We start from the raw sequence: 21,464 nt of genomic DNA on the forward strand, positions 1-21,464 counted from the left end.
TCCATACAATAAACCATGGACAAAACCACCACCCTGCCCTTTGCATGGATACATTCTCAGCAGAACGAGCAACCACTGCACATATCACTATATGTATATATTAAACATTAATATGATTTAACTTATACTGCACCCTCACATCCATCTTACCTAACATTATCATGCCTCTGAATGTAAATCTTATGGAAAATCCTTTCAGGTGGCTTTAGAAAATCTTCCTTCATTTCCATGGCAACATTCCTGGGCAAAAGGCTCATCAGGAGTCGCTCCTGAAAGTAAAAACAAACACATGACATAGATGTTTGGGGATGTCTTTTCTCTCTCTCTCTTCAATACTGCTGTTAAACTAGAATAGTTCACCTGACCTAATTTCTGTTCTGAAAAATTTTATCCTGAAAATTAAGAAAGGAATCCCATTGGAAAAAAAATCTCAGGCTCTGACTTACTCAGTCTCTTAAATGGTTGAGGCTGGCATTCATGAATTTAATATGTCTCAGCTCCATCTGGGGTGTGGTCTATTACTGTATCCTAGGAATCTGAGGCTGTGTCCAAAGAACTTGAAATATTATTCTTTCACTAGCCTTGCTCTGAGGATGCACTTCTCCTTATGTTTATTTAAATTTATATATGTTATAAAGAATGTAAACATGTAGTGAATGTCCCAAACCCAAGAAATAAACTGATGAATACTGAGAATTACCTAAATGTGATTGGTAAAATTCAATAAAGTATATCAAAAATCTTATGGAACATTAACATGTATGGATAATTCTTAAGAATTCACTTATAAGTAAGATTTGAAGGGACACAGATGGAAATGCCATAAAATTCTCATGTTTACAAAAATTTCTCAAAGTGCTCTGTTCAGCAATGTCCCAACCCTTTCTCATTATTAGTAAAATATATTTATCATGCCATGAAAATAAATTCCAAACACAAGCTTCAATAAACAAATATTTCTAGTATTTCCCGCTAAGCTTTCTAAAATCATAAAATTTACCAGTTAATGGCAACGTTCTTCAAGTGTGTGACATTTACCATATGTAAGAGACATAAATGATCTTTCAACAAATAAATATTGCAAACACAGCTGGAGTTTTCCCATTGCTGCTGCTGGCATGAACTGCCCTGGTATGTGTTTGCCTTGCAGAACCAATAGTCGGACCCAGCTACTCATACATTACTGAGTTACAGCCATATTATCTTGATTCCTTTGTACATCCAAAAGCACTCTGCAGTAAGAAACAGAATTCCCAGAACAGATAATTGCCCTTATAACTATTACCATCATAATGCTAATAATATCTCATTGTGGTACTTGTAACATTTGTATGTGAAGATCAATTACTTTCTTTTGTGCCTAATGCTTAGGAACTTAATCATGTGCTCCTTTGTTGCACCTAGTGAGGCAGGTTATTAAACAATAAGATGGAGCTCTTATTAATTTATCTACCCAATCTTAAATCAGCTGAACATTAACGACAACCAATATAGTAATACTGAGCACTAAGTAACACTCTACTATCACAGTGACATGTAATACCATACTGCTGTTTTAAACATCAGTACCCACTGCCCTCCCCCTTTACCATCTGTTGCTTTTTATTTTAACAGAATAATGTTGCTAAGAACTGGGAATTCTTCAATATTTTCAAAATGACATTGTACTCCCCAAATAGTAACTGATCTCAATAAAGAGGACAACCTGAGTTCTGCAAATGGGAGTTATTTTATGGAGACAGTTGAAATGCCTGGGAAGGAACGACACCTACACAGACTTGCTGGGATTTGAACCAGGAACTACTTCTTTGACATGATGGTGCCACTTGACCCACCTAAGGCTACACTGTAGAAGCCAGAAGGGGTTCTATCCCGTGAGCTCACTGGTTCTTCCAGCCTTAGCTAGCAATGCTTCCAAGCCAGGTCTGAGTCTTGGCTTGGAAAATAGTCTAGCTTTGCCTTAACTATTTAGCATTACTGTTTTTTTTTTTCCCCAGAACTTGCCAGTTTGCCTATTTCCCTGCCTGTCTGCACTGAGTTGTCCGCTGAGCCACAGTTGTGGCACTGACTTTTTAGAAAAGAGTCTCTGTGGTATCCACAATTAGGAAAATAAGAGCACCATCAGCCCCCCACCAAGGCTTCTACTGCAAAGGATACGTTCACCCCACCATAAAAAAGATAACAATAGTTAACAGGGAGCTACAATATTGAAATTTAGCATGGGCCCTTGTCTGCATGCAAACAGTGTACATGCCAAACCATGATGTTATAGTCTACCACTATTTTTTCACTCTTTAAAAAAGTGTGTGTGCACATGTGAAAAGCACCCTAGAATCCTCATGCATTTTTTGGGAGGTGGTCATGTGGCCCCGACTGCCCTCACTTCCTCAGCTGTGGATAACACAAAGGCATAAGGGCCACTTTAGAGAGAACCCTGTTAAGTTCCCTCACTTCTCAGGATTCAAGGAATGTGCTTAGAAGCCTCAACTCTTCTCTCAGTTTTGCATGTAGCATGGCGTTCCCAAAGTGGCATTAGATTGTTGAAGCTTTGGGCATGAGGGATTGCTCTGGACTAAGTTTGACACCTGATCTGACTCTTGCATGTGAAAAGGTTTGATCCATGTAATGAAGAGGTTCCAATGAAGATTCTGAGGTTGGTTTAATCCTTTGCATGTGTGGATTTTTTCAGGTCTTTTTCTAGAACCCTCGGTTTGACTGCATGGGAAGATTTACCTGAGAAATCAGTGAGTCCCTTGTCCTGTACTCTGAGCTGTAATTATCACAATGGAACCAAGTTAAAAAATTATCTGACATATCTGTAGGTATTAGCTTTGAATTGCTGTAAAAGTACTTATGGAACCTATAGCTAACTGTCATCAGTTGATTTTTTAAGACTATAGCCATAAGATTTTTGTCATGAGATTTGTGGCAATAAAAGAGTCTCACTGATTTGGTGTGTTTTGAGTTAAAATACCAAAGTGTGTCCTTGAAGGATTGGGTTCATAACAGTGCATCCTTTGAGTCAAGAGGAGACAAGAGACTACTTTTAAAAACCCATTGTTATTTGTTGAAGAGTGCTTTATTATTGTTAGAGGCTAAACCTTGCAGAGAGCAATCTTGTCTGTGAAAAGCATCCCTATGGTCAGTAAGATGTTTTGGGTTCCCTTTCCTGAAGGGTTTTAAAGATTCACTCTTTCCCTGTACCCTTTGCAGTCACCATGGAAAGAACCATGGTGCATGCTTTCTTGGGTCACAAAAGCAGCCTCAGATAACCTTACAGAGATCTTTAAAGGGGGCATTTTGGAGAGGCCCTAGCAGAAAAAAAGGCAGGTTACTCACGTGTAACTGATGTTCTTCGAGTAGCCATCTGTACATCACACATTATGGGTGCTGTGCCTGCGCAGTGCCTGTTGCCAGGAAATTGAACAGCTTTTAATGGCTTTTGGCAGGAACTCCGCACCCTCCCCACTCCTAGCATAAAGGGGCAGAGTGCCCCGCCTTTCCCCAGTCAGCTGGAGAATGCCCGTTCGCCCCCAAGTGGAGAGAGTTGGTAATGAAATCAACTCATATAGACAACAATACTAATGAAACAAACAAATAGAGAAAGGAAGGATACATATAATATGTATACCTGAAGACAACAAAACATGTATACAATATATATATATGCATAGACATTAGCAGAGTAAATGAATTAAACAAATACCCAGTCACCAACACTGGTGGGGTCGGTGGGTGGGTTGTGTTGAATGCACAGATGGCCACTCAAAGAACATCAGTTATAGGTGAGTAACCTGTATTTCTTAAGAAAAGAAATTAAGAAAAATAATAATTTATTATTATTATTACATACAAGCAAAATATAACATTATAAAAGGAAAATGTGTTTAAAAACTTGGGAGAAAAATAATTTATTATTAAAAATAATTTCTTGTATTAAGAAAAATGCAAATGAGTTTGAACAGTGATGTGCGATAAATTTTTTTGTGAAATTGGGTAAAAGTGCATCAGGAACTTTGGGAATGGTGAGGAAAGTTTATGGAGAAGCTGTGCTACCATCTGCACAATTGTACCGATGGCATAAGGCCTTCAAGGAAGGACGAGAAGGTGTTGAAGATGAACAATGATCAGGACGCCCCTTTTCATAAAAAAAAAAGGAACAGAAAAGGGGTTTTGGCTGAAAAACACATCACGGTGCTTCCCCATCCACCCTACAGTCCTGACTTGGCTCCTTGCAACTTTATCACACTCCCAAAGAGGAAGAATGGTTTGAAAGGCCACCATTTTGGTAGTGTGGATAACGTCCAAAGAGCCACTATGCAGGCTCTGAATGCCATTCCACCTGAAGACTTTCAGGGATACTAGGAAGAATGGAAAAATCACTGGAAGCTTTGTGTATACTCACAAGGTGCATACTTTGAAGGAGATAATGTAAAATTTTTCAAGAAAAGAATTTTTAACATATTCTCATTACTTTCTGAACACACCTCATATATGTAGGATTGAGAAAATAACTGCTATACATAGATGCTTGATTTTCCTTCAATATCCACAAGATGGCAGAATTTCAGGACATTATTATAAATTTGCTATAAAAGCAAAGAACTTGTAAGGTTCAAGGAGATTTCTTTTTACTGAAGATTGTTTAAGGTGAAAAAAAAGTTTTTCTTTTGTTTTCAGAGAACTTAAAAGGGGTGTATGAAAGTTTTTTACCTATGCTCCCAAGCCCCACAGAAATTCATCCATGTTTCTACTATTTCCTTCCCAGTAAGTGAATGGGGCTCCAAACTAAGTATTTTCCCTCCATGCTCTTAAAAAAGACCATAGAGCCTTCAAAAAAGGTATCCTCCAGAAAGAAAGGAAGAGGTTACATGACAAGCCCTGCCAACGTCAGAAAAGAAAATTATTTCAAAAGGAAGACACTTCAAATTACTGTGAAAGAATTAAGCATTTATTAAGAATTTGGAGAGCACCAAAACTTCTCTTTTAGGCTGAAAATATTTAGTTCCAAATATTCATCATAGTCCTAATGAGGAGATAGGTAGTTAGTTTACCACTTGAATCCTACAATAATCACACAGCAACAAAGCTGTAGGATTTCTTCAGCTTTGTGACATCACCTTCCTTGCTGAAACTCTACTGGCTCTGGAATAGCAGCCTATCCAATTGACATGACAGTCCTGGGTGCTTAAACAGAATCTGTACAGTTCCCTGATATTTATTAAAATTGTATTCTTTATTAAACATTATAGATATAACCATTCAGCGTGAGAGTTTACAAAAACAGAATAAAACATACAAGTGAAATATAACATTATAAAAGGAAAACGTGTTTAAAAACTTGGGAGAATGTATCTTTGCCTGGCTGGCACCAAGAGGATAATAATATAAGTGCCAGAGAGGTCTTTTGGAGGACAACCTTCAACAAACAGGGTGCCACTCCTGGGAAGGCCTCTCTCTTGTTGCCACCCATCGTATATCAGAAGTTGGGAGTACCTACAGGACAGCCTGAATTAATAATAAACCCAGTGCAAAAAGAAGTAGCAAGAACTCAGATGTTCCAACAGAGACGATATTGCAGCACTATCCATTTCTAAGAGAGGAGACTGGATCAACATTTTATTTTAAATGGATGTTCATTCAAATGTGTAGTCTACGTCAAAATTGTTTTGACTTATATTTGGATTCAACATATCTTGAATCTATGGTACAATATGTGAGTGGCTAAATATTATTGTGACATCAAGTGTGGATAACTAAATTCCACATAATAGATAAAATGAGATCTATGGGGAATGTGTTAATTAGTCAAGACTATGTAAATCATATGTGAACATCTACATGACATAGTGAACAAACTGAAATATCTGAACAGTAAATTACACAGTGAACAGCATATGTTTAATTTAGGATCATCCCAAATATAGGAAGGAAAAAGTTAGCTACTTGTAACAAACAAATTGTACTGATGCAAAAACAGATGCAAAAGTTAACAGTTTAATACTGAAGCTATGCAATATAGTATGGCTTCAGTACATTCTGCTCACCTGGGGGTTAAGCAACATCTAAGATTTTATTGTTCCTTCTTATCCAGTTTATACATTTAAATACATCACAGGAAAGTTTGACACTGAGGCTATTGTTAACTTTTGAAATGGAATATATCCCCTCCTTGATGATGCTGGATTATTTAATCTAAAAAGGGATGGCTTCTTTTTTGGTATTTTGAAAATGTAGAAATGAAAAGGCCTCTCTCTATAAAAAAGGAGGAGGACAAGGAGGAGGAAATGTTATGGATCAATAGACCCTTACAAAAAGCTTTTCTACATAAGGCGATTATTGAGCACTCAGGACAACTCATGGCTGTTTATGGAATCTTTAGATGAAACTGTGATTCTCCAGTTTCACTTTTGTTTTAAGAGCATTTTTCTGGAGCTTTTAGCATGGAGAAAATAGGATGTTATTTCTGAAGGTGAAAGAAAATGCATTTTCCTACATTTGTAATTGTGCTATTGCACAATAGCCAAGAGACTGTTTCCACTAGCATGTGTAGTGCTCCCTTTGTGGTGAGATCCTTTAGTTGCTGGGGGTGGTGGTGTTGGTTTGTCTTAGAGCTCATGATCCTCAGTGCTCTTCACCTTTCCCTCTCCTTAAGGCTGCAGGTATTTGCAAATGTGTATGCTACCCCATTTACAAAAGCACACTGCTTTAACAAATGTCAAAACAAAAGCATCTCTTTAAAATATATTTTGTTTGTTAGGTTGTCTGGGTTTTGGTTTTTGTATTTGGGTGGGGACTTACACAGATTTTGGGGCTACATATGTTCCTAGCTCTATCAAAAAACCTGTCATGTCCAAACAACCAAAACTAGAGGATCTTGCTGCAGAGGTAGTCAGGTATATTCCACCCCCTTTCATTAGCAAAGATCTTCTTGTGGCTTTTATTTTATAACTTACCATGTGACCGTTGTCAAGCTTGTGCAAAGAAGAAAGTTAACCTATCTGCAGACTCTTCTGTTCAATATCCTTAGCTGTCATTTACAACACTTTGACAGCAGATACTTCCCAGCACACTGACCAGTCAAGGCTTCTTATTTTGGACCCCCTGTACAAGGACAGATGTGCACTTGCAAAAGACTTAAGATTTTTAACACAACTTGAGCAAATTACAATTTACACACATTTCAGGCTCTAACTTCCATCCTCCAAATGCACAGATCGCCTCCTTTAACAAATCTGGAAATCCATATACTGGCTTAACTCAGTACAAATCAAGTCAATGCCAGCAAGGGCAATGGAATGAACTCAAGAAGGCTGAACTGGAAAAATCTGATTTGTTTTTAACTGAGCCCCAAACAGAATTCTCATACATTTCTATTGGAACAAACTGAACTTACATAGAAACTCAGTACATAAATCTTTCAGAGTTGGGTGTATTATTTGATTGGCAAAAAGTCTTGCAGCTAATAGGAAGAGCAAGACTTTTTCTTTTATGAATTTAAAAAATAAAGTTAATAAAATAAAGAAAACAAAAAGGGCATACGTAATAAATGAAGATCATTAACGAAGTGTTGGAAGTTGCTAATTATTATATATACAGCCTATAAAAGGAGAATGGGAGAGTGTAAGCAGCTGAAGTGTATTAAAATACAGGCCTGTGTACTAGGTTGAAATCTGAAAGTTTGAAGAATTTTAGCACAGCAAATAAAATTAAGCCATAGTACCACAGCATCTTCCTTAAGGTTAAGATTCCTTGCTTGCTGCATTTGCTGAGTATGCTCATATATAGGGGCAGTCTTTCCAATTTTATCTACCTACTACTTTTCAGTTGGTTACTTTCAAGGAGAATCCTCTAATGCTGCTCTTCCAAGAAAAGAGCAACAAAATATTATACATAAGCTGACTGAGCTACAAAACAAAATTAAATATATAGAATTGAAATATTCAAACACAACAAGAAGCTGCAATATATATTGCAATTTACCTTTCAGCTCTTTCAACCAAAAGTGTGATTAAAAAATAGTACAGTGATGTTTAAAATATTGAATCAGAGTCACAAGAACCTCCTCAGAATGTTGATGGGAATTCAAATAAATCATTATTTATTTAATTGTAAAGCTTGAAGAACTGGATAATCCCTTCCCTCTTTCTGTTGCTTTAGAAAACATAAATAGATTTGAAAGGATTATATCTACATTTCTGGACTAGAATATCTAAACTGATCCTACAAAAATAGAATTGCTGAAATGCATTTTAGTTAATGGGTAAAATGATCTAATTAAAAGGGGAAGATATGTATTACATTAATTAAAGGAAAAAAGTTCACTTGATTTTTTAAAGAGAATTTTCACTTAAATCTATGCAGCTTAAATTTGTCAGGAATTACTTGTCCCACTGTTTTAGTGGACCTGCTCTAGCCATAAGCACTGATCCACCTGATAAATTAAAACAACAACATAAAAGCAATTTCTCATTTAGTAATAGTTAAAACTACAGCAAGATATACACTGGCAGCATTATTAAATGAAAAGCTGTATGAAACATCCAGGTCATTAAAGCCAATTAAATCAATCAGACAGAAATGTGTGTGTTCTTTCAATCTGGTGAGACACACATGTATTGTGTATTAAGGTAATCAAGTAAGAACTGGGGTTTTGTATGCATGTTTTGCTACCACCATGTCCCAGTCCCAGCTGCAGTTCTAAATCATGTTGCTTTGTGGTGATTCCAGTGATAATGATCTGCAAATGCATTTAGCACAGCAGTTCTTGTGTAATCTCCTCATGCACGTATACCTCCAGGGAAGTGAGGTGATGAGCTAGATGTAAAAAATGATTACATACAGTCCAAAGCACTGCCATATATGTCATTTTTCCAATAATATTTTTGGGTTTTGGGGGGGGGGGCTGGTTGAAGGCCAGCGGTGACATATCAGAGTGTAAGAATGCAATCTTATGCACTTACCTGAGAGTAAACCCCTCTGAATGGGACTTTGTTCCAAGTAGATATGTTTAGGATTGTATGGCTAGTCATTGGCATCAGCTGTTCACTAAAACAGGAGCAAATTTGGCCATTGATACTTACAAACCCTTGAGCAGATACCTATAATTTATATGAAGCTCACACAGATAAGGGCTATCAGGAATCATATACCATTAAGATCTTCTCATACTGAGTGGATGTGACGTGTTGCTGCCAGACTGCCCTCTAATTAAAGGTTCTAATCTTCATTTGGTAAGCTACACATGGCTAATATCGACTGATAAGAAGCAGGTGTTTGAGTATTCCTGAGCTTCTATAAATAAATCAGATTAGGAGATGAAGTTAATTTAACTCCAAATAACACAGATTTCAGGGTAACTTGTGGAAGAACTCTTGATAGCCTCTGGGGGATGTTGCTTCAAATGAAGAGATAACTCCAATAATATATTAGTGAATCATTTATGCAATCTCCACTCCATGGCCAGGTCTAAGGATGAGGGATATATTTGGTTCACATTTTAATTTGACCATACCTAATTTTTCACTCAAAAAACAATACCTTCTTCATGGATCACTGCCTTGTTGTGGTGAAGGGGCTTGCGTAGCTCAATGAAGCTATAAGTTATGCCGTGCAGGGGCACCCAAGACGGACAGGTCATTGCAGAGAGCTCTGACAAAACATGATCCACTGGAGATGGAAATGGCAACTCACTAAATGAAAACCCTATGGACAGTACCAAAAGGCAAAAAGATATCATGCCGGAAGATGAGCCCCTCAAGTTGGAAGGTGTCCAATGTGCTACTGGGGAAGAGCAGAGGGCTAGTATCAGTAGCACCAGAAAGAAGGAAGCAACTGGGTCAAAGCCAAAAGGACACTCAGTTGCTGATATATCTGATGGTGAAAGGAAAGTCCGATGCTGCAAAGATCTATACTCCATAGGAACCTGGAATGTAAGATCCATGAATCAAGGCAAGCTGGATGTGGTCAAACAAGAGATGACAAGACTGAACATCGACATCTCAGGAATCAGTGAACTAAAATGGACATGAATGGGTGAATTTAATTCAGATGACCATCAGGTATACTACTGCGGGCAAGAATCCCTCAGAAGAAATGGAGTAGCCTTTATAGTCAATAAAACAGTAGGAAAAGCAGTTCTGGGATACAATCTCCAAAATGACAGAATGATCTCAGTTTGAATCCAAGGCAAACCATTCAACATCACAGTAGTCCACATCTATGCCCCAATCACTGGCCCCGAAGAGGCTGAAGTTGACCAGTTCTATGAAGGACTACAACACCTTCTACAAATAACACCAACAAATGATGTCCTTGTCATCATGGGGGATTGGAATGCTAAAGTAGGAAGCCAAAAGATAACCGGAATAACAGGCAAGTTTGGCCTTGGAGTACAAAATGAAGCAGGGCAGAGGCTGGCAGAATTTTGTCAAGAGAATACGATGGTCATAGTAAACACTCTTTTCCAACAACCCAAGAGACGACTCTACACATTGACATCACTAGACGGTCAACACAGAAATCAGATTGACTATGTGTTCTGCAGCCAAAGATGGAGAAGCTCTATCCAGTCAGTAAAAACTAGACCAGGAGCTGACTGTGGCTCAGATCATGAGCTTCTTGTTGCAAAATTTAGGCTTAAATTGAAGAAAGTAGGGAAAAGCACCAGGCCACTCAGGTATGACCTAAATCATATCCCTGATGAATATACAGTAGAGGTGACAAATAGATTTAAGGAATTAGATCTGATAGACAGAATGCCTGAAGAACTATGGATGGAGGTTTGCAACACTGTACAAGAGGCAGCAACTAAAACCATCCCAGAGAAAACGAAATGCAAGAAAACAAAATGGCTGTCTGAGGAAGCTTTACAAATAGCTGAGGAAAGAATGGAAACATTAGGAACATAGAAACAGAGCGAGTCAGAAGGGGCCTCCTGGGCCATCTAGTCTGACCACTCACAACATGCCCACCATGTTCATGGGGAAGCAAAAGGCAAGGGAGAAAAGGAAAGATACACCCAACTGAATGCAGAATTCCAGAGAATAGCTAGAAGAGATAAGAATACCTTCTTAAATGAACAGTGCAAAGAAATAGAAGGAAACAATAGAATAGGGAGGGCCAGAGATCACTTCAAGAAAATTGGAGATATGAAGGGAACATTTCATGCAAAGATGGGCATGATAAAGGACCAAAATGGCAGGGACCTAACAGAGGCAGAAGAGATTAAGAAGAGGTAGCAAGATTACACAGACGAACTATACAAGAAAGAGCTTAACGTCCAAGATAACCACAATGGAGTGGTCACTGACCTCAAGCCAGACATCCTGGAATATGAAGTCAAATGGGCCTTAGGAAGACTGAGCAACAACAAAGCTAGTGGAGGTGACAGTACTCCAGCCGAGTTATTCAAACTCTTAAAAGACAATGCAGTAGAAGTGCTACACTCAATTTGCCTGCAAACTTGGAAAACCCAACAGTAGCCACAGGATTGGAAAAGGTCAGTTCACATTTGATCACAAAGAAGGGCAATGCCAAAGAATGTTCAAACTACCACAACATTGCACTCATTCCACATGCTAGCAAAGTTATGCTCAAAATCCTACAAGCTAGGCTCCATTAATATGTGAAACGAGAACTACCAGAAGTACAGGCAGGATTTTGAAGAGGAAGAAAAACTAGAGATCAAATTGCTAACATACGCTGGATCATGGAGAAAGCTAGGGAGTTCCAGAAAAACATCTACTTCTGCTTCATTGACTATGCTAAAGCCTTTGATTGTGTGGATCACAACAAATTGTGGCAAGTTCTTAAAGAGATGGGAGTACCAGACCATCTTATTTGTCTCTTGAGAAACCTATATGCGGGTCAAGAAGCAACAGTGAGAACTGAGCACAGAACCACTGATTGGTTCAAAATTGAGAAAGGAGTTCGGCAAGGCTGTATACTGTCGCCCTGCCTATTTAAATTTTATTCAGAGCACATCATGAGAAAGGCGGGGCTAGATGAATCACCAGTTGGAATTAAGATTGCTGGGAGAAATATCAACAACCTCAGGTAGGCAGATGATACCACTCTCATGGCAGAAAGTGAAGAGGAACTAAAGAGCCTCTTGATGCGGGTGAAGGAGGAGAGCGCAAAACTTCGCTTGAAACTCAACATTAAGCAGACTAAGGTCATGGCATCCTGTCCTCTCACTTCCTGGCAAATAGATGGGGAAGAAATGGAGGTAGTGACAGATTTTATTTTCCTGGGCTCCAAGATCACTGCAGATGGTGACTGCAGCCAAGAAATTAAAAGACACTTGCTCCTGGGGAGGAAAGCTATGGCAAATCTAGACAGCATACTAAAAAGCAGAGACATCACCCTGCCAACAAAAGTGAGTATAGTCAAGGCTATGGTTTTCCCAGTTGCAATGTATGGCTGTGAAAGTTGGACCATAAGGAAGGCTGAGTGCCAAAGAATTGAGGCCTCTGAATTGTGGTGCTGGAGGAGACTCCTGAGAGTCCCTTGAACTGCAAGGTGATCAAACCGGTCAGTCCTAGAGGGGATCAACCCTGACTGCTCATTAGAAGGCCAGATCCTGAAGATGAAACTCAAATACTTTGGCCACCTAATGAGAAGGAAGGACTCCCTGGAGAAGAGCCTAATGCTGGGAACAATAGATGGCAAAAGAAGAAGGGGAGGGCAGAGAATGAGGTGGCTGGATGGAGTCACTGAAGCAGTTGGTGTGATCTTAAGTGGACTCCAGGGGATGGTGGAAGACAGAAAGGCCTGGAGGAATGTTGTCCATGGGGTTGCAATGGGTCGGACATGACTGCGAGACTAACAACAACAACAAGGAACCAATATGCCAAATGAAACTCATTTATCTTTCAAAAAGAACATCTCTGAATTTTGCGATGTGGTTTTCCAATGGAAAAAATATGTACTAAACATCTTTTAGAGGAAACGGAACACAAAGCTGCATATACTGGTGAAAATAACATTAAAATATCTCAGACTAGAGCAATCACTTGCAAAAATGTGTATAAGAATGCATGAATTAGGAGTAACGTGCATATCAGTGTTTGTTAAAATGTTTTTCTAGAAGTTCCGGGTGGACTACCCTTGATGTTGTAAAATTTACCAAAGCTTGGGACAAACCAAATTTTAATTTGGAAAAATAAGAGAAACTGAAAATCACAATTTGCCCATATAATGACAACAAGATAAGTTTCTGTTTGTTAATTAAGTTAGGTTCACAGAGTTATTTTGGCATCTGGTATTCTCTTCACAATTATCCTCAGGAATATACGTACATTTCCAATGGTCTCATGGAGGAAAGACTATAGGAATTTTATCTAGGTAAATGGACATAAATTTTTAACATGTGATGTTCAATCGACTGTAACTATAGTTTTGAGGAGCTTTTCTATGTTTGTAGAAATTTCTATAAAAGTGTTTTTGTTTATACAAGCCCTCTAGAACATGCAACACCTCACCCTGCAAATCGAAGACAACTTCCTGCATGCTGTCAACCTGATTTGAGCAGTGTACACTGGATTGCAAAACTACAAAGGGCAAGAAATGCAAGGTCATCCATAATCCATGGCAAGTAGGATGTATCTGACGCAACAGGTCACAAGTTGTGCATGGTGAATGTGCACGATGCTCTTCCCATATGCAAATGAATGATTTGCATATAGAAACAAAGCTCTCAAAATGACTGAGTATATTAGCCTATCTACACAGAAGAACATAAAGATGGGCATGCTGCTGTTGCATGTGTTTCTCTATGATTTTTCCATCATTGCTACAAGCACAAGGTGGCATTATAAGCAGCTGTTTATTTCCAAATTAATGATGCAGCAGATGGTAGCTCACACCTGGTGTAATGGAGCAGGAATATTTTCTCTCTTGTTCTCAAGTTAACCCTGAATGAGAGCCTGTGTTATTAGGTGTACCACACTGATAGGCCATTTGTTTTAGCCTGTTTCTCAATGGATACCAGATCTTTCAAGCATGATCAGTACCAATGTTCTGGAAGAACTGCCTTAGTCACTAGGTTTAGTTGCTTTCTATCATCAGCCCCAGAATGATCAAATGGACTAACTGGAGGAGGAGGAGCACTGGGATTTAGCTTAATTTCCAGAGAAGAATGCAAAATTTTATTTGGGGGTGATGTCCACTGGCTATATCAAGGGCAACTTTAAAAAGTTTATTAGTGCTAGTGGGTGATAGTTATGTATGAGAACACTACACATGTGCCCTGTTACTTTACATTTTGAACGACTGGGCAGGCTTGACCATGAACTAAGCAGCATCACTTCTGTTACCTGTGAGCTAGCCAAGTATAATGAATGTTCAGCCCATGACATTTTTCTCCCAATTGGCCCTTGAATTAATTTAGATATAAGAAAAAAACAGCTTTTTAAAAGCAACATTTTTATATAATTAAACATATGATTGCAGAATGCTCTAAGGTTTAAAAAGCATACAAAACTGCTTCAACCTTAAATTTGTTCTTCAAATTTATTTCCCAGGCAGCTGTCTGGGGTCACCTAATGACTAGTCTAACATTGCCCTCAATATTTTGAATTGAGACTCTTCCCTGCAAAGAACAGTTGTTGCTATGATTTATGAGAAATGTGAACTCCACGTTCCCTGCAGGATTGTGAAGTTATTTGCTAGGCCATCATACTATGAATGACATATATTCAAATCTCTCTTGGGACTGAGGCCTTGGATTCAAGTAATTGAACTTGAAGTTCAAGTTCTCATCAAAAAGGAAAATAAACTGACTATAGAATGTAGGGCTTTTATAAGGACTTAACAGCATTTGATCAGGTGATGCTTTAATCGGATGAGAAAATGATTAAAAGATTATATAATTTCTTACTAGATAGGAGAATGGAAGATAAACAGGTTAAGGAAACTATGATAACGTGGGCACAAAACTTTGGATATAATATTAAATTAAAAAAATGGCAAAAGCTGTGGGAGAGAAATATTAAGGTAACATTAGCAACTTCATATAAAAAAAACTTGTATAAAATGTTTTATAGATGGTATTTGTCGCCAAATAGACTAGCCAAGATGTTTCCAAATATGTCAAATGGATGTTGGAAATATAAACATAAATTGGGTACCTTCTATCATATGTGGTAGACTTGCGATAAAGCAAAAAAGTATTGGATTAAAATACATAAATGGCTTGAGGAAATGTTACAAAAATCTCTAGCTTTTCTTATTAGGCATTATACCTGCTGATATTAGTAAACAAGAAATGTACTTGATTTTACATGTAATTACTGCGGCGAGGATTGCATTTGCCCAACACTGGAAGAGTGAAGAGCCACCTACCGATGAACTGATCCTAAAAAGATCTTGGACTGTGCAGAAATGGACAGATTGACTTTGTCACTGAAGGGGAAAGAAGATACTGACTTCTATCAAACTTGGGACTCTTTTTATTGGCTAGAGAAAAGGGGCTTCGCATAGATTTAAATATGTTCGTAAGTTAACATAAAAAGAAAACATGTGGGAAGCTGACCCAGTAGGTCTGATGTTTCCGATGATTGATGTTGTTTTTAGTTTTGCTTTGTATTACTAAGTTTTATTCTAAATAAACCTAAAAAGAAAAGAAAATAAATTGCTGCAACACCACTCAAACTGTTAATCTTACCTAGACAGGCTACAGGAGGAGGAGGCGCAGCAGGAGCAGCTGCTAAAACTGCTGCTGCTAAAGCTAATTTTTGAAAACCTTCATAGATTTAATTATCCTTCTCCTTGTTGCATAATACAATATAAATTACAGCTATAGAAAGCCAAGTCCAAATGTGTTGTAACACATTCTGGAAAGGGGAAAATGCTGAAATAACACTCCCCTTTTAGAAGGGTAATGTAGCAGTTTGCCACCAAAATCTGGCAGTAGTGGTACAAATGGGCTACTCTTAAACCAAAGCAACCCTTTTGTTGCAGCCCCTATTTAAAAGGAGGGCTATTTTGCAGCTTCACTTCTACTGCTGTATCACCAAATTTAAGTGGGGGCAATGGAGGGCAGTAAAGGGAAAGCCAAGGTGGTATACTTGATCCACCCATGTTTGAGAGGGAATAGGAAGCATGCTAGAAAAAGGGGGACAGAGATCAAAAGTAGGATTAGAGGTGGGGAGACTAAGAACAAGGAAGCTAAAAGTGTTGCATGGTAAGGGATTAAAGCCAGGAACATGTTTCCTAGGAAGAAGAGAAAGGTGAGCTGAAGAAGGAGTAGACGAAAAAGACAGAGTAGAAAGAGATGGAGAAGGAAGGGACTGCGGAGAGCCTGAAGATTCTCTTCAGGGCCAATATCAATAAGGCACATACTCCAGTCAGGGGCTGCTGCCAGTCCCTGAATCTTTCTAAATTTGCTGCCACTCCTTGCTGCTGGTCTCCGTATGCTGGTCGATGACCATAATAAATTGTATTGAAACACTGTTGCTGCCTATTCACCTTCTCTCTCTGAAACACAAAGCAGTGAGAAGAAACAGCAATGATGACTACACATACTGCTTTCTTCCTCAGAGAAGCTGCAGACTGGTATGAGAGAGAAACATGAGAAAGGTCTGTCTGTCCAGCACTGTGAACCCATGGCTTCTGAAATTTGGCACACATAATTAAGGGGACTCTACAGGTATGCACCATGGGGTAATGTTGTTATTTTTAATTAATTACTTCTAAGTAATTTAAATATGCCTATGTGGTTGAACCTACTCTTGGATGCACACCTTGACATTTGAAGGGGTTTGAGAGTGTCAGAGAAGCCAAGAGCAATGCCATCAGGAGGCCAACCCCTCTCACTAGGCTGGTGTGCTAGCAGGGGCCCCCAGAGTGAAATGGTCAAAGAGCAGACTCCAGCAGATGTCTAAGTTGCAGCCACCTTCTTCAGAAGGAATGGTCACATCAGCAAAAGCAAATGAGTATTTCCAACAGAAACACAGGCAGAGAACTCCAAAAGGGCAGCAGCCAGGCAACAGCAATAGTTGAAAGCAGCACTGGTAGAGGATCTTACACAAGCAACAGTAACACTCAAGCTAATTCTTGTTGGTAGTTGCAGAAGAAGGCAATGGAAAACCATTATCAAACCATTGCAAATATTAAAGAAGTATATTGTATCACTCTGTTCATTTTATATGCAGAACATATAATGAAAGCTGAATCAGGATCAGGAAGGAGTGAACATTGGTGGAAGATACACCAATAATGTAAAATATAAAGATGATACCATATTACTGGCAAAAATCAACAATAAACTGAAACAACTTCTGAGGAAAGTGAAAGAAGGAAGAATAAAAGCAGGACTGCTTTTTGTAAAGCAGCGAAACATTAAGAAAACAAAACTCATAACCACTGAAGAGTTATACAGCTTTAATGCTGACAATGAAGAAATTGAAATTGTGAAAGACATTGTATACCTTGGCTCAATCAATTCAAAGGGAGACTGCAGCCAAGAACAAAGAAGAGACTTAGGAGAGTAGCAATGAAGGAACCTTTTCAAATGTAAGGATGTTTCACAAGAACCGAAAATGGGATTGATCAATTCCGTAAAGGAAGCCACAACCTTGAGTTTACAGGACTTGAGCAGCGCTGTCTAGGATATGATATTTTGGAGGGCATTCATTCATAGGCTCATCAGACCAGTTGATGGCCATGTAATGTGGTTGAAACCTGCACTAACATCTTCAGCCACCAGAGGCAGGCTTCCTTAACCAGCACATAACTTTGCAGTCCATACAGACTGATGCCAAAGTGAATCTGTAGGCTGTGGGCAGTTACATACCTTCCCTTCTCCCCACTGATGTAGGGTAGCCCTTCCACGGGGGAAAGGAATGGACAGACCCCTCCCTCAGGGGACTAGAGGAGTAAACTATGACATGGGCCATGCATAGGATGCCAGTGGGCATAGCTTCACCCAGATGAATTGGAAACAATGTGTCCAATTTATGACAGCAGTGAAGGTTTTCTTGAAGTCTTCACTGTAGCTAAGGGGCTATTCTAACCATGTGAAACTGGCTCTGTTCAGTAGTATTGTACAAAAATGCAGTTATCAAAATTAACTACACGTATCTGCTATTCCAAATATGTTTATAATGAGCAAAGGTTTCCCCCTCTCCCCCACAAAATCCTTTTTACTGTGTTAGTACGACTAGCACATGGAGATTGGGAATATCAGTTGGAGATGCAGCTGCTCCTGTTGTCTCACAAAGTCAACATTTTACATCTTAAAGGTTATGTTTGTTGAAATGTCAACAAAGATGTTCTGCCTGTCCATGCCCTCCTGGTTCCATGACATTCACAAAATCATCAGGGAAGGTACTTTTTTAACATTTGCTGTTTTAACTCTACAGTAATCTGAGACAGATTTTGTGTAAGAAGAAATAAATCTAGATTTCAAATGAACACTGAATATTTAGAAAGTAATGAAATTAAAAAACACAGAGCACTTTCAAATCCTCCACCAAACTCACCTTTTCCACGAAGCCTTGGGTTTAACCACTAAGACACAATCCTATGAAAGTTTAGACAGAAAGGAGGCCTACAACTCCTAGCATGCCCCAATTTTCTGTCAAAAGTTACATAGGATTACACCTTTAATCTTCCATGTATGTAAGCATATTAATCCCTTGCTACTCTTACCTCCCCCTCTGTCAGTGTTAATTTATAAGCTCCATTGAGTTAAGGAATTTGCTTCTGTAAAGTGTCACTGTGTGTGAAACCATCATTATTATTTATACTATATTGTGCTTGTGGCCTTGAACTCAATGGCACTGATTGCCTGGCTGTGGCAGTAGCACTGGAAGTTCAAGAACTTTAAGGAAGAGACCTGCCTGCAGTCCAATTTCTGTGAAGAAAGGTAAATGAGCAGTTTGGCTGGGAGTCAAACCTCAGTAAAGGCAGATTGAGAAGTGAAAAGAGATCTTGGGCTTTTAGAAAAACTAAGGAGCAAGAAGACCAGGGACTGAAGGAAAGGCAGAGGGTGGTCTGAGAAAGAGGGATCTGAAGAAAGTTGACAGAAAAATGAAGTTTAAGGAAAAGGCTAAAAAGAAAGAGAAATGAGGCAAAGGGGATAATAAGGAAGGCCCTCTGAAGAAACTATTGCTTATCTTCAGGAGAAATGAAGGACAAAAATAGGAATGCTGAAGACCTAGTGTGGTTTTGTAGAGTGCTGGACTGGACCCAGGAGATCTGGGTCCGACTCTCCACTCAGCTATGAGGCTCACTGGGTGACTTTCAGTCTCTCACTCTCAGCTGGCCCCACCTCATAGGTTTGTTCTTGTCAGGATACAATGGATCTTACAAAGTAAGCTGCCTCGGGTTCCTCATAAGAAGAAAAAATATATATTAATACAATAAGAATAGCAAGACTTAGACAAGAGGTAGCATGTTTCAAGGACATCATTATTATGACTAGAATCCAAGATATGGCAGGGAAGTCTGCCAGGGCAAGATGCAAAGAAGCAGCAGAGATATGGAACTGCATTTCACATTTGAACCAAGCTGTTAATTTACTGATTGCAGACTCCTAGTAAGACAAAACGTCCACTTAGCCTCTAAAATGATACCCTTTTCCTAGCTCAACATTATTTTTGAGGGATGGTTAACATGATGACCAAGCCTCTGGTGACCTAGAAAGCTCCTGGGGGCCATGAAATTGTGTTGAGTCATTCAGTCACATGCTTTATTGGATTTATATCTCCCTTCTTTTTTACACAGAACTCAAAGTGGGTTATGTTATTCTCCTGCTGCTGCTCTCAATCTTATCCCACAATAACCCTGTGAAGGAGGTTGGGCTGAGAGTCTGTGGGTGGCCCAAAGCTACCTAGTTGGCTCAATGGCTGAACAAAGACTACAACCCAGAACACTTGAATCTCAGTCCCACACTCTTAACCATTATACCACCCTGGCTTTCACATATGCACTCATTTTCTCTCCTTGTTCCTTCTCCCGTAACATGACCTCCCAGCAAGCATGGCTTATCAAATTTTGAACAGGGTGAGCTACTACTTGGTGATCTGGCAATTGGTCAGTTGGTACAAGTGCACCGTTCTAGAAGCTGCTGCCAGGAAAATCTAGGTACAGAGCCCCAGGGCTTGGAACTGCTGTTCTGTAGTCTGCAACATGGCATTTAACCTTCCAACGTATGCTTTTCTGATGCTTGGGGTTTTGAAGGAACTTTATTTCTGCTTAGTATTCCACATAGAATTTTTAGACTGACACTTGACTAGGGCTAAAAATATACAAGTTTCAAAAAAGGAGTTAGCAATTGTATAATCACTGACAAAACCTCACTGCATGTAGCTACTCAGATGGTACACTTGATTGATTAGGGTACTGAAGAAAAGCACTGCAGTGCAATCACATTCACAAAGGGAAGCCCTTTTTGTTATAACTATATAGATAATGTTAAGGAAAGAACACATTTTCTATTTAACTACAGATGATTAAATCTTGCTCTCTCATTAATATCAAAGAGTTTTCTTCACCTGATAAGTAAAATTTGAAAAATTCTGGCAAATCAAAACTAGAAGTGAATGCTTCTAAACATCTCCTTGTGGCTGCACCAGAAAAGGAGATCTGGTGCAATTCTGAGGGGAAGCTAGGACAATTTCTGCAATGATAAAACATGACTTACTTGGATTAGGAAGGGAGAACTAGGGATAGTTAATCTTGCTAAAATTCTCTACATGTCATTTCACTCAGTTTGACTTGCTTTTGTTCTTGTTTGCGACCTGTTTTATGTTCATTCAAATAAGAAAAGAACACATCTTTCAAAAGCTGTGCATTTTTAAAGTTATGCTGAATTTATAGTGCGAATGCAAGTTAGAGCCTTTGTTAATTTTTTGGAGAAAGGCAGGTTGCTTACCTGTTACTGTCGCTCTTTGAGTGGCCATTGTGCATTCACACATTATGGATGCTGTGCCTCCGCAGTGCCTGTTGCTGGGAAGATGAAACAGCTTTAATGGTTTGGGCGGGAACTCAGCACCCTCCCCACTTAGTATAAAGGGGTGGAGTGCCCGCCATTTCCCCAGTCAGTTGGAAACTGTCCGTTCATCCACAAGTGGAGAGAGTCGGTAAGGAATTCAACTCATAGGAAAAATGCTAGCAAGACAAGTAGACAAAAAAGAGGAGTATACATGTAATATGTATATACGAAAAAGGGGCATATACACACATATGTATGTATACATGTTATCATATAAAAAAACAGAATGAACGAATGTAACAAATACCCAGTCACCAACACAGAGTGGGGCCGGTGGGCAGGTTGTGTGAATGCACAGATGGCCACTCGAAGAATGACAGGTAAGCAACCTGCATTTCTTCATCGTGGCCTCTGTGCATCACACATTATGGGTGACTAGTAAGCTTACCACACCCAGAGGCAGGACGGTGTCGTCAATGGAGAACTGAACAGAGGACGGCTTGGCTGAAGGAACAATCTTGTG

General features: G+C 39.1%; 1 protein-coding gene across 8 annotated transcripts in view; it reads right to left on the reverse strand.

Moving 5' to 3' along the window:
- ADCY1 (adenylate cyclase 1) overlaps positions 1-21,464 on the reverse strand; it is a 280,351-nt gene that overhangs the window by 163,547 nt on the left and 95,340 nt on the right. For all 8 annotated transcript variants that reach the window (XR_006416963.1, XR_006416966.1, XR_006416967.1 and 5 more), the window contains exon 3: positions 151-269. Coding sequence is in view for 4 of the 8 variants with exons in the window: in XM_044453723.1 (XP_044309658.1) it covers positions 151-269 (119 nt within the window). In the remaining 4 variants the exon portion in view is untranslated. The remainder of the gene's footprint in view (positions 1-150; positions 270-21,464) is intronic.

Source organism: Varanus komodoensis, unplaced genomic scaffold, assembly GCF_004798865.1.
Source record: "Varanus komodoensis strain SLA01 unplaced genomic scaffold, ASM479886v1 scaffold10, whole genome shotgun sequence".
In the NCBI taxonomy this organism is placed as follows: domain Eukaryota; kingdom Metazoa; phylum Chordata; class Lepidosauria; order Squamata; family Varanidae; genus Varanus; species Varanus komodoensis.